Source organism: Neofelis nebulosa, chromosome 2 (assembly GCF_028018385.1).
Source record: "Neofelis nebulosa isolate mNeoNeb1 chromosome 2, mNeoNeb1.pri, whole genome shotgun sequence".
Lineage (NCBI taxonomy): Eukaryota > Metazoa > Chordata > Mammalia > Carnivora > Felidae > Neofelis > Neofelis nebulosa.
The window spans coordinates 119,748,793-119,762,933 of record NC_080783.1 but is presented as its reverse complement, the minus strand read 5'-3'; the positions used below and the strand labels follow the sequence as shown (position 1 = coordinate 119,762,933).

Genomic DNA, 14,141 nt, shown 5'->3' with positions numbered 1-14,141 from the left:
AGGGTGTGCTCTGGCTCTACCGACACAGCACATCACAGATGCTACCTTCCTCCTATTTTTCCTGTTCTCTTCCAGACTCCTGCTAATTGCTTCTTTTCTATTTTGATTTTAATTATTTTTCCCTCAGACAGTGTTCTTCAAACTTATCTTCGTGCGATGCTTAAAAAGGGTCTCTGATTTAACTGTTTTTCTTAGAGAAAACAGACATCTTGTTGGCTAGGAAAGAAAGCAATCATTTGAGTTAGCTTTGGGTTAATGGAGTGTTATGGTAAACAGTTAATAATTCCAAGTCCTTGGTACAACATCTGAAAGAAAAGTCATCATGAGAGAGAGAGAGAGAAAGAGAGAGAGCAGGAGAGGGGCAGAGAGAGGGAGATGCAGAATCCAAAGCAGGCTCCAGGCTCTGAGCTGTCAGCACAGAGCCCGACTCGGGGCTCGAACTCACGGACCTCGAGATCATGACCTGAGCCGAAGTCGGACGCTCAACTGACTGAGCCACCCAGGCGCCCCTCACTCCATTCTAACAAGAATTTTAAAAGATATTTTTCTACCAAATTATGAAACTCTATGAAGGGGCACTTTTTCTTCACATTACTGTTTTTTAAATGCCCCAAACCAACGATCAAACTATATTACATCCCCTTCTGCAGTGCCTCCTGGGAAAAGGAGGGGTCCGTGCCAGTGAGACCTGATAAAGTGCTTCATCACCACACACATCAGTTCCCCAGGGAACCACAGGCTTCCCAGGTGTGAGCCATCCCAGCAGATAGTATTAATAGCTAACATTTAGAGAGTTAGGCTTACATCAGTACCAGCTATAATTTCTGAGCTTCCAAATCCAGTGGTCTCTTCTCCTATGATCTTGCCATTGTGCAAATTAATAAAAGGAAACCTCACTAAAGTGGAGTCTGGATGGTAGAAGGAGAGGCTAAGAGAAACGGCCTTTACTACTCAAGTCAATTAAAGCAAGAACCTCCAATCACAGACCCCAATAGGAAAAGATGTACATTATATCTCCTGCAAGAAATCAACTACCCTGCAACTCAGCCAATGGGAAGGTCAGCAGCCCAGACTTGGGCTTGTCTCCACTGGACTTGCATTAAAAACAACCTCTTTCCACTTCCTCCTTCTTCTCCATAAAATAATGTTCCTCTCCTTTGCTTGCTGGGCACGCCTATGCTTTTGCCAAAGCTTGCATGTCTCAAGTTACAGTTCTGTTTTTCCCAAATAAACCCATTTTACTGCTAAAGTAACTGACCTTTATGTTTAAGGTTAACACCATCAACACCGCAAAGTGCTTGTATATGTAACAGAGATTCAGTAAATGACTGCAGAAATCCTGCTGAGACACGTCCCATGGAAATTCTCTCCTTCCTGAGTTTCATATTACACTGTCCCAGTCCTCCTGAGCACTTACCACCTTGGCTTCTCTTTATTTTTTAAATTTTTTTAAGTTTATTTATTTTGAGAGAGAGAGCAGGGGAGGGGCAGAGAAAGGGAGAGAAGGATCGCAAGCAGGCTCTGGCTGTCAGTGCAGAGCCCAACCCTGGACTCTATCTCACCAACCATAAGATCAAGCAGGACCTGAGCTGAGGTCAAGAGTCGGGCGCTTAACCGACTGAGCCACCCAGGTGCCCCACCTTGTCTCCTCTTCTGAACCCCTCAAACAAGTCAGCCTTCAAGGTTCTTGTCTACACTTTCTTCTCTCTCACCTCTCAATCATCTAGCCCCTTTCCCTAATTTTAGAGAAACACCTCTACCCAGAGACCTCAGTATTTGAACCTCTTACCCCAACCCCTGATGTGCACTCCAGATCCACGTTTCTAATGATGCACCAAGCATCACACCGAGGAGCATTAATACCACTGCCCTGAACATCACACGGGACACAGGACAGGAGGCATCAACAGACCTGGTTTCAAACGGCGGTTTGCCTCTTACATAGTATATCCCCCAGGACAGTTACTTACCTCCTTGAGACAGAGTTTCCTTGTCTTTGCAATGAGAAAAACAAGTGACCTTGAAAGGCTGTTGTGAAGACTAAATGAATTTCCACCAAAAAACAGCTCTTCTCCCAAATCTTTGTTACAAATCAGTTCCTCACAGTACCGATTTCTGTCCATGCCTCTCTGTTCTTACTCATCAGGCTCAAAACCCTGGAGTCTGACCCTTCCTCACCCCTTTCAGTCAAATCAGTTTCGGAGCCCTTCCTTTTATTTCTTTCCTCTTTTTTTTTCTGTGGCGGAGATCACTGCAATAGACACTCTTACCAGTTACACGCACCTACATACCACCTGCTGGATTGATCTTAAAACATAGTTACCACTCCATTTGGAGCTCAAAACCCTGACAGACTCTGCCATAGTCTTCAGAGAAGCATAAACTCCGTCTTCAACAATGTAGCCTAAGATTCTCTTACCCCTCCCTGACCTTTAATCGGCTAACCCCAGGCAAAACCCTGATGCTTTAAGCCTCCCAGAAGGCACCCTGTGTTTTTCCTCTCTTGCCATGCTATTCCTCAAGAAACAGCATGATGCATTTCCTGGTAGGAAGTAATAAAAGCTCAGATGCTGGAGCCACGCCACCTGTATGAATCCAGCCTCTAGCTCTAGAACCTTAAACAAGTTGCTCTATCTCTTGGAGCCTTGGCTTCATCATCTACAAAATGGGTACAATAAGTATATGTACCCTATAGGATTATTGTTAAATGCTCAGAGAGAATTACTATTGTTTCACTTTGTATGACTCTTTAAGGTACTTTTCCTTATCTTCTTCTGTCTCTTGTTAGTTTTTAAAATACTGTCGGTTTTAAAATTACAATAATTTGTATCGTATTCGTTTTCTCTCCCTCCCTACCAGCTCCCGACTGCCAGCTCCTACAGGGAACACGTTGATTTACTCACTTTGGTTATCCATGCCCCCCCCCAATAATGAGCCCTCAAATTATTTCTTAAAATGCATAAAATTAGGTGTCCTTATTTCTCTCCCTCAGTCCCAAAAGGAAGGACTAACAAGACCAGGAAATCTAGTGATGTGGCCAAGATCACATCAGGTAAGGCAGAGCCATGGAAACTACCTAGCTCTCCGAACAGGATCCAATAACCTGTCAGCACCAAGAGCCAAGCCTGCTTAATTATCCTGCTAAATAAGTAGACATGATAGAAAGTGGCGATTAGCTTCAGAAGTTAGAATGTTCTAGAAAAAGAACCCTCATCCCTTGGCCAAATGCCAGCACCCTTGTTTGCATCCGATTGTCCTGTCGGAGTCCTCCCCTCCACTCTAAGCTTTTAACACTCAGTTCAGCTCTGCAAAGGACAGAGGTGGCACACAGCTGTGTCTGTGTTCGTGGTGGGAAATGCTACTAGACTCTTGCCAATGTGATGGGACAGCTGCTTCTCTGCTCACCCCTGGAGGAAAAGCAGGACCAGAATGAACAGAAGTTAAATGATGAATGAAAAAGACTAACAATCATCCGTTAGAAGTTGCTTGGTTGGGGAGGGGGTCAGCGGGGAGGCACATCAGGAAACACAATCAAATACGGGGGAAAACGTCTATTTAACATTGTAAGTGTCTGTTCAGACCAAAGCTTCTTCTGTGGCCGTTTGCAGGGGGTTTGTGTTTTTTCATTTTCTACTATAGTCTTGTTATCTCTCACCTGCATACAATCATCAGCCTAGAAACCCCTTTTCCTCAAGAGTCCAGAATTAAGCTATGGACAAACAGAGGCTCTTCAAGAAGTGTGTAAAAAGGTCCATGCTCTACAGGAAGTAGGTGACCAGAAATATTTACCAAACTACCAGTTTGATCAATACATACAAGTACCTAGTTGGGAGCAGGGAAGAAATAAAGGGAGTTCTTATAGCAACTGCTTCTGAGCTAGTCCAGGCTGAGGTCACAGTCTAGTAAAATTCAACTGACATTCACCTTATTTAAAAAAAAAAAAAAAAAAAAAAGAAGTGAGGGAACATTTCTGCAGGTTTATTTTACATGAGATTTCTCACTTCTGAGGTAAGCTGGGTTTGCATTAAAATAGATATGGCACACGTACACTCACCAAAAGGAGAAAAACAAGAAAAGTTCATGTATATAAAAATATATCAAGAGAATGAGAAGGCAAGCCACAGACTGGGAGCAAATATTTGCAAAAGACACATCACATATAGGCCTGTTATCCAAAACACACAAAGAACCCTTAAAACTTAACAACAAGAAAATGAACTACTTGATTTAAAAATGGGCAACAGGGGCACCTGGGTGGCTCAGTCCATTAAATGTCCAACTTCAGCTCAGGTCATGATCTTGCGATTCCTGAGTTCGAGCCTCGCATTGGGGTTGGCGCTGACAATACAGAGCCTGCTTGGGATTCTCTCTCTCTCTCTCTCTCTCTCTCTCTCTCTCTCTGTTCCTCCCCCATTTGAGCTTTCTCTCTCAAAATAAATAAATAAAAACTTTTTAAAAATTCTTTTAAAAAATTTAAAGTAAATAAAATAAAAATGGGCAACAGTTCTAAACAGACACCTCACCAAAGATCTAGGCAAATAAGCCTATGAAAAGGTGTTCAACATGATACGTCACCAGGGATCTACAGTTTAAAACAACACACTACTACACATTTATTAGAATGGCAAAAAATTCAGAACACTGACAACATCAAATGCTGGTGATGATGCAGAGGAACAAGAACTCTCTCTTAGCGCTGATAAGAACGCACAATGGTACAGCCACTTGGGAAGAGAGATGGGCAGCTTTTTATAAAACTGAGCCTTTCATACCACACAATCCGACATTCTCACTCCTTGGTGTTTATGCAAATGAGTTGAAAACTTAACATCCACACATAAAACCCTGCATATGGAGGTTTACAGCAGCTTTAATCATAATCACCAAAACTTGGAAACAACCAAGGTGTCCTTCAACAGATGGATAAACTGTGGCACGTCCAGAAAACAGAATATTATTCAGAGGTAATAAGAAATGAGCTATCCAGCACTCTCAACAATAGCCAAATTATGGAAAGAGCCTAAATGTCCATCAACTGATGAATGGATAAAGAAATTGTGGTTTATATACACAATGGAATACTACGTGGCAATGAGAAAAAATGAAATATGGCGTTTTGTAGCAGCGTGGATGGAACTGGAGAGTGTGATGCTAAGTGAAATAAGCCATACAGAGAAAGACAGATACCATATGGTTTCACTCTTATGTGGATCCTGAGAAACGTAACAGAAACCCATGGGGGAGGGGAAGGGAAAAAAAAAAAAAAAGAGGTTAGAGTGGGAGAGAGCCAAAGCATAAGAGACTGTTAAAAACTGAGAACAAACTGAGGGTTGATGGGGGGTGGGAGGGAGGGCAGGGTGGGTGATGGGTATTGAGGAGGGCACCTTTTGGGATGAGCACTGGGTGTTGTATGGAAACCAATTTGACAGTAAATTTCATATATTAAAAAATAAAAAATAAATAAATAAATAAATAAATAAAAAAGAAATGAGCTATCAAGTCATGAAAAGCCATGGGGGAACTAAGTGCCCATTACTAAGTGAAAGAAGTCAATCTGAAAAGGCTACATACCGTATGACTCCAACTATATGACATTCTTGAAAAGGCGAACTATGGAGATGGTAAAAAGATCAGTGTTTGCCAGGAGTTAGAGGGGAGAGAGGGATGAACAGGCAGATACAGAGGACGTTCTAGGGCAGTGAAACTATTCAGCATGATGTTAAAACAGTGGATACATGTCATTAGACATTTGCCAAAACTCCTGGAATGTACAACACCAAGAGCAAATGCTAACGTGTACTGTGGACTTTGGGTGATAATGATGTGTCAATACAGGTTCATGGATTTTTAACAAACATACTGCTCTGGTATGCGATGCTGATAATGGGGAGGCAGTGCATATGTAGGGGCAGGAGGCCACTCTGGAACTCTCTACCTTGTGCCCAACCTTGCTGTGAACATAAAACCACTCTAAAAAATAAAGGCCATCTTGTAAAAAAACAATCTATATTTCCTCTGCTTATATAACATTTAAGCATGGACGCTTTGCCACATCACACGGTAGGAAATTGGCAATGCCATCATATTAGGAAAGAATCAAAATGAAATACTTTAAAAGATAACACATCCATTCACTCAACAAATTGTTACTGAACACTTACCATGTGCTACCCATTATACTGCGTTCTGCTTTGTGGAGGTTACGTTCTAATGAAATAATCACTGCTTTCAAAACCACCTACTACTACCAGAAATTATTGTCAATACCTGCCTGAGAGATTATTTTAAAAAGAGAAAAAAGGGGCGCCTGGGTAGCTCAGTCAGTTAAACGCCCAACTGTTGACTTGAGCTGAGGTCATGATCTCATGGTACGTGAGTTCGAGCCCCGCATCAGGCTCTGCACTGACAGTGTGGAGCCTGCTTGGGATTCTCTGGCTCCCTCTTTCTCTGCTTGCTCTCTCTCTCTCTCTCAAAATAAATTTAAAAAAATAAAAAAGACTAGAAAAAAGAGTGATTCTTTGAAATACACAAAGGTTCCTAGGTGTTGGGCGGGGTGGGGGCAGGCGGGAGGGTGTGGGGGGGGTCAACAACTGGAAATGGGTTCTTCCAATAGTGCTTTGCCTTAGTGTTGTCAAGCACCAAAGATATGCTAACCACATGAATGTGCACAGCACTGAGATAAAAGTGACACATTTCTGATTAATAAAAACCAGAAAGAATGGTTCCTGTTTTCTAACTCATGGTAAGATTCTAATAAAGTTCTCAGGAGACAATATATACCTAAAATGCCTCTCTGAAACAGGTAGGATCTTTCCCCCTAACTACACGTAGTTTAGCAAATTACAGCACGTACAGGATGCATACTTGACCCTTTGCAGGAAGGGAAACTTGAAGACTCACATGTGGTCCAGCCACACACCTCGCTGGAAAACTTGCTGGCCTACAGATGCGCAGTGAGTGACTGCCGAACGAAGGCAGGCATCCCAAGAACTATACTAGTTGCCTTAAAATGATTCATGTGCTTAAAACCACCCCACAGCACACTGTGTTTATACCCAGGCTTCCAAAGTGCTGCGCAGCCTTGAGGTCAGGGAAAAAGGAGGCACAGTGGGTCTCAGGGATGAATGTGATCTCGTGGTGAGTAAAAGCCTTTTCCACCCGAAGAGGAGAGGCCGCTGATCTTTTTTACCATCCCCATCAATACAGGACGCAATAAAGTCCAAATCCATACCCCACACAAGTGATGCTGCTCTCAGAGGTAAAAACAAACAAACGCTCTTCCTTCCTCACCCCAGCCTTACCTTCCCCGGCCCAAACATATCTGTAGGAGCAGGGAAACTTGTGATTTTCTCAGATGTGCAATAAAAAGGCCCTTCCTATAAGATTACGGGAGAAGGCGGGCATCACATCAAGGGGGGAGGTACTGAAGCAATGGCCCCACCCATGCTACCCCATTATCCATAAAACACCATAATCATTTATCAGTGATGTCAGTCAAGCTCATGAAACTCAGCAGTACAGGGGTCGGCTCTGGCATATTTCCAGAAGGTGTTTATTTCTTGCGGCAGTCACGTGGAAGGGATGAAAATTAACCAAGAACATGATCCCAGTGACCTCTCTTCCAAACTGTCAACATGCAAATAAAGTTTCATGCCTACATTTTTGCATTTTCAGTCATTACCAATTTACGGTCGACTCAGCTCAGTTCCTGAAGGGCCACCCCACGCTGGGTTGTGTTCTGGACACATGGTTCCACCATGCGCAGGGAATACGCAAATATTCCCTCCACTGTGGGGCTTATTCAGGTTTGCTTTCATTAGGAAGACGCTGACCTTCAGATATTTCAGACAATGCAGAAAATTAGAGGAGAGGCTGAGTGTAACCTGGAGTGTCAAGAAAGGCTGCTTGGAAGGGGTAAGACTTGGCCCGGAGGGAGGAATAGAAAGAATTCAGATAGGCTGGGAGAGAGGGGAAAAGGATTCGAGGCACAGTTCTGTGCTACAGGGTCTTATTACGGATTCTGAACCTGAGCTTTCCAGCTGATGGCCCTGGGAGTTTAAGGGCATAAGAATAATGAATTTATGAAAAACCAGTACCTCTCAGAATGAGATCCACTAGCATGAACTTAAAACCCAGTGTTGCTGGCAGGAAATTTGGGAAGTGAAGGAAGAAGGAAGAGAGATCTGGCAGTTTTCTCCCAGAGTGAGGAAAGATCCACCCTTTTGACCAGGGTTGGGAGTCAGAGAGCCAAATTCCAGTCTACCTCCAGATCGGAATCTGGGACTTGAAGCAAGTTACTTTAACTTCCCTCTGAGCTCCCATTTCCTCCGTTTTTGAATGGAGATCATAATAGGTAAGTCATCAGATGGAGGCAATGCACGGAAATTATCTAGTGCGATAGTTGCTACACAGGTGTTCAATAACTGTAACTGTTGCTGTGATCAAGGGAAAAGCAAGCATGAAAAGCTGTCCAGTTAGAGCTAAGTGAGGGGCGACAAAATTGCAGTGTCTTGGAGGAAAATCTGAGAGTCTGATCTGCCTTGTACTTGTATATACTACGTTTTAATCCTGGCAGACGGCTTGGGCTGTAAAAATCAAAGCAACATGCGGCGCCTGGGTGGCTCAGTGGGTTAAGCATCCGACTTCGGTTCAGGTCATGATCTCGCGGTTTGTGGGTTCAAACCCTGTGTCAGGTTCTGTGCTGACAGCTCAGAGCCTGGAGCCTGCTCAGTTTCTGTGTCTCCCTCTTTCTCTGCACCTCCCCCACTCACACTCCGTCTCTCTCTCTCTCTCAAAAATAAATAAACATTAAAAAGTTAGAAAAAAAAATCAAAGCAACATGACAGACGTCAGTGGCTTCACTCCAAACAGCAGGAGAGCCTCTGCAGTGCTGCTTTCTAGAAAGCACATCTCACCCTCACAAAATTGAGGGGGAACAGTTACCTCCTTCCGTCCAGGAGCCAGCCAGAAAGTCACTGATTATTCACCTGGGATTAATCCATTCTGCACCCTGTCTATAAGAGTCTGAAAACGTAGGCTGGCAAAGAACCTACTCAACAAACTTCTAATGAATGTCTTTGTACTAGACTTGGTGATAGATCCTTCTAGGGCCTCTTAATCCAGGAGCAAAAGGAAAAGTTCCAGACTATTATGCACCAGAGGCTTTAGGTTCACAATTGCAATGAATCCTCACAGGTCTATGGGAAAGGCTTCATCCCCTTTTTTGTAGACAAGAGACAAATTAAGACATATGCATTCTTGGGATCCCTAGGTGGCTCAGCCGGTTAAGCGACTGGCTCTTGATTTCAGCTCAGGTCATGATCTCCTGGTCCTGAGTTCGAGTCCCAAAGTGGACTCTGCAGAGCCTGCTTCGGATGCTCTGTCTCCCTCTTTCTGTTTCTCCCCCTCCCCCACTTTCTCCCTCTCTCTTTCTCTCAAATACATAGATGTTTAAAACAAAGACATATGCATTCTTTCACTCACTCCTCATTTACTCATGCTTTTCAAATAAACACCTGTTTTGCACTGCTAGGTAAAGCACAGGGTAGAGTGACCACTGCCCTCAAGGGGGTTACAGTTTGATGGGGAGAAATATGAACATCCAGCTATCTCAAGACAGACCAGAGGTGTGAGTCATCCAAAAGATACAAAGTACCACGGGGATGAGATGAATTCTGACTGGGAAGTCTGGGAAGACTTCCAGAAGGGTGCTCCATCAGTTGGGCTAGGATTTGCAGAAAATAATCAGAGGCAGTGCCGGGATGCCTAACAAGCATGGAGTTTAACCCGGTGGAGACACACTGGTGGAAAGATATCTGTGGCATCTGGGAACGGGCACTGTTTGCTGCAAGAATGGGTAGGTAATTTGGGATGCTCTGGATCCAATGGAGGATCAAGGTGAGTGGGCACAGCACTGTGAAGGGTTTTGAATGCCAAACTAAGGACATACCTTTATTGATCACATTACCACTACATAGTATGTGGTGCTAAGAAACCTGATAAGGGGGGGTTTAAAAAAAAAAAGGCAAAAAAGAAGGAAAAGAAGCAGCATCTTAGATACAAAGAAAATCCCACAAAGGCGCCAGGGTGGCTCAGTCGGTTAAGCCTCGGACTCTTAGCTCAGGTCTTGATCTCAGGGTTGTGAGTTCAAGTCCGGCACTGGGCTCCACACTGGGTATGAAGCCTATGTTTGAAAAAAAAAAAAAAAAAAAAAGCCCACATAACACTGGCATAGCTTCAGGCTCCAGACCTCTTAAATGGCACTGCAGTTTTGTGAGGGGTTTTTTCTCCACTCTACATGAGCTGGGAGTATCTTTGTCTTAATTTATCATCTTTATACTCAACTTTTACCCTTCCTCCTTCCCTTAAAAGGATGCTAGAAATTAGGCAAACATGTAGATTTTGAGGAAATCCAAAGCTTTCTGGGGGGAGGGAGAGGAAACGTGGTGCAACTTTATCAGCCTTAGTCACACAGCCTCCAGTGAGGTCAGCCTTCCCGCCCCACTGCAGCTGCATCAGCGGCTTTGCCTCAGTCTGATTTGTCTCCATTCCCCTCCTCAATCCCAGTGGTTTTTGAAGGCCATCAACGTTTTACTTTGTGCGTAAGGCAAAGGGTGGCCTGGCTTCCCATTTATGACTTTGGTTCACTCTGGCGCCACCTTATTCCGCTGGGGGCCAGACTGAACTTCTGACATCAATTCTCCGCCAACAACACCTCTACCGCCAACACACACATACATGTGCACATGCACACATACACACACACACACTGCCAAAATGTTCCCACTCGAGATCGTCTTCCAAACGAACATACCTTTCCGCTTTATCGGAAACATACCTTTCCGCTTTATCCGCCATCCCCATGCCCTCAGCCTGGACAACTGGGTTTTTCCCAGCTCCATTCTTCCCTTCAGACGCTTCACCTCTCCTACAGACACCAGCGTGAAGAGTCTGTTCCCCCTACAAACCCTCTATAAACAGGGCTGCGCTCTGTGCCTCCACACATCTTTCTCACCAGGAGCCTTGGCTGCTCCTGTCTCACCACCAAGTGGCATTTTTACAGGTTCATTTGGCTCTTAAAATACATTCCACGTTAACTAATATCCATATGTTGGTTTGTTAAGAGAGGAGGGAACCATTTGGATACAGAATTTACAAAAAAAAAAAAAAAAAAGACGGGAAGGGGGAAAAGGAGAAACCGAGGTCCCTTAGGCAAGTGAGCTCCGATACAGCAGTAGCACTTGGGCCGCGTTCAAAGTTCCCCACCTCGTCCATCACTATGGATGGATGACTATTAACTTGCTCCCCGAAGACTATTAACTTGCTAGCCACCATTCAACCGCCTTCACCACACCCGCAGTCCCCCGGGGACGAGGATAACGCCAGAGGGGATGCAGCGTACCCGCGTCACCCCACAGGTAAAGGACGCATAGGCCCGCTATAAAAGCAGGGAGGCACACACGACCAAATTGAATCCAGCCCGGCGCTCTTGTAGTAAGGGGTGGGTGATTCATTACTGGGGGGGAGGGGGACAGTTAGGAAAAAGGAAAATCGTGGAAAGTCCCAGAGGAAGTGGTAACCCGATTCTGGAAGCCTGGCCGTAATGTGCACTGGCCGTTAGGTACACCCAGCGCCCCCTCCACCTCCTACTCGCCCGGTCCTCCCAACACGCGCCTCACCCCATGCCTCCACTCACACCATTATCCTCGGGTGAGCGCTCCAGCTTCGCCCGGCTACCCGCCCACGGGCACACATGGACATCGGGGGTTGGGAAGCCCACCGGAGCTAAACGGCGACCCTCCGGGACGGCGAGCTGCTGCCCATCTCCCCACCCACTCATCCTTATTGTGCCATCTGCCCAGTCTGATAGCAGCCCAAGCCGCTGATGGGAGTCGGCTGATGGGAGAGGGAAGAGGAGGAACGCGTTTCGCAAGGACCCAAGATGACCCGCTGCCCCTCCTTGGAGTGCCCCACCCCCACTCCTCCGGCCTCGAGTGGGGCTGGGGGCGCAGACAGACAAGGGGAGGGAAGCACACTCGGTCCCTGTCCGCAGCTGCACACAAAGCCCTTCACCTTCTCCTTGCCTTCCAAGCTCCTCCCCGGGCTTCGTTTTTCCGAGGGTCTCGGATGCCCCCTTCGGTGGTCGGCGGGACGGTCCCACCAGCTCTCGCAGCGCTGCCTCCTCCCTCGCGTCTCGGCCGCCTCCTCCCCGCCCCTCGCCACAGATCCCGGAGCGAGCTCAGCTTGGGCTCGGGGGGGGGGGGGGGGGGGGGAGCAGAGCCTCCCCCCACCCCGCCACGCGCGCGGGGCCTCTGCGCCCCGGGGGAGCGGACAGCGGTCCGGTGCGTGCGGCACAACTTCGCCCAGCCGCTCCGCCACCCGCTCACCGGCGCACAGCCCATCCCCGCGGCGACCGGCTCGGGTCCCGGTCAGCCCCAACCCCAGGCGGCCGTGAGCCCAGCCGCGGCCACGCTCCTACCTGCGCGGCGAGGAGCGAGGGCAGCGCGCGCCCCGGCCAGAGCCCCGCGCGCGGCGCGTCTGCCCTTGTGCTGCGGCGGCGGCGGCCGCGGGCTTGGCTGGCAGACTGGCCGCCCGCCCGGCTGACTCCTCACTGGGGCTTCCTGTAGGGCTGGACAAAGGACATTTCCTGGGAGGAGCAGGGGAATGTTCCCAGCATGCCTCGAATTGTAGTTCCCGGGGACTTCCTGCCACCACGGCGGCGGGCGCCCGGGAGGCTGCCCCGGCCGGAGGGGGACCCGGCACGCGAGCGCCGGCGCTCGCTCCTTCCCGCGGCGCTCCGGGACAGGGAGCGGCGGGGCCGTCGCTCCCTGAGCCCCGCCCCGCCCTGCGCCCCGCGCCCCGCCCCGCCCCGCCCGACCCCGCGGGGCGCCCGTCCGCGCGCCCCGGTCCGCGCTCGCCGCCAAGGCTGCGGTCCCCTAAGCGGTGGTCCGCCGCCTAGGCGTCGCGGTACACGCGGGAGCGCTCTGCGGCGGGAGCGGCCTTTTCTTCGGAGAGGAGGAAGTTTCGGGTGGGTTCGCTGCGGGTTGACTTGTGTTTGCAACAGATTTTCTTTTTCCTTTTCCTTGTGTCTTTTAAACCAATGGAATCCTGCTGGGAGCGGATTAAAAGAACTTGACTGCTCACCAGGAATGCAGGTTCCTTAAGATCTTGGCGCTTCATTCCTCGGACCGTGAGAGCTGATTGTTTCCAGATCCTGACCCGGTGACTTTGCTCCCTCCGACGTTGGCGTTGTCCCGGGCATCTTTTCAAGAAAAGTAATTAAGTTAAGCGATTGAAAACAAATTATGTGAATTAGCCCCAAGACAAGTAAAAACCCCGTGTGCTGCTGGAATTTCTACTCGTTCACCTTTAGGAGTCAGTATCCTGGGTCCTACAAACAGACGCAGTGCCCACTATGGCCGTCTGTGGAGGGGGCTTCGGGACGGAGAACTCCACTTGCAGCCTATCCAGAGTCTACAACATCCTCCACAAAGTCCTGTCTAGTTCTGGAACTGTATATCCGGGACCTCGTGGGAAAAATCAAGGAAGGGCCACTTGGAGACTGAATGATGAAAAGTTGTGTTCTCTCTTCAGGGGAGTGAGAAGCATGGGATGAACCGAGCTAGGAAAGGAAGAGTTCTAGCATGCTCTGAAGTGTGTTTGAAAGGTAATCAGAAGGTCATAATCACCCTGTGTATCCACTTGGCCTTTCACATTTCAAATGCACACGAATTACAACTGCACCGGGGTCTCCGTGTACTTTAGAAAAGTGCATTCATGGGGCGCCTGGGTGGCTCAGTCGGTTAAGCGTCCGACTTCGGCTCAGGTCATGATCTCACGGTCCATGAGTTCGAGCCCCGCGTGGGGCTCTGTGCTGATAGCTCAGAGCCTGGAGCCTGTTTCAGATTCTGTGTCTCCCTCTCTCTGACCCTCCCCCGTTCATGCTCTCTCTCTGTCTCAAAAATAAATAAACGTTAAAAAAAATTAGAAAAGTGCATTCACTTTTCTTTTCTGCTGTCGTTCTCTTTCTCTCGGAACACTTGACCACAGGGATAACATGGGCTGAATCCATTTCAGGTGTAGAAATTGTGACAAGTGTGCAGATAGGATCACGTACCTCCCCAAGGTTCCTGCTGCATTCA

General features: G+C 47.5%; 1 protein-coding gene across 2 annotated transcripts in view; it reads right to left on the bottom strand.

Annotated features, from left to right (window-relative positions):
* ZNF697 (zinc finger protein 697) overlaps positions 1-12,820 on the bottom strand; it is a 30,729-nt gene extending 17,909 nt beyond the window's left edge. Inside the window, exon 1 of one of the 2 annotated variants that reach the window (XM_058716037.1) lies at positions 12,479-12,820. Coding sequence is in view for 1 of the 2 variants with exons in the window: in XM_058716036.1 (XP_058572019.1) it covers positions 12,073-12,401 (329 nt within the window). In the remaining variant the exon portion in view is untranslated. Of the gene's footprint in view, positions 1-12,072; positions 12,417-12,478 lie in introns of those variants that run through there. The other variant, XM_058716036.1, reaches the window with a different exon arrangement.
* Positions 12,821-14,141: the final 1,321 nt, after the last annotated feature.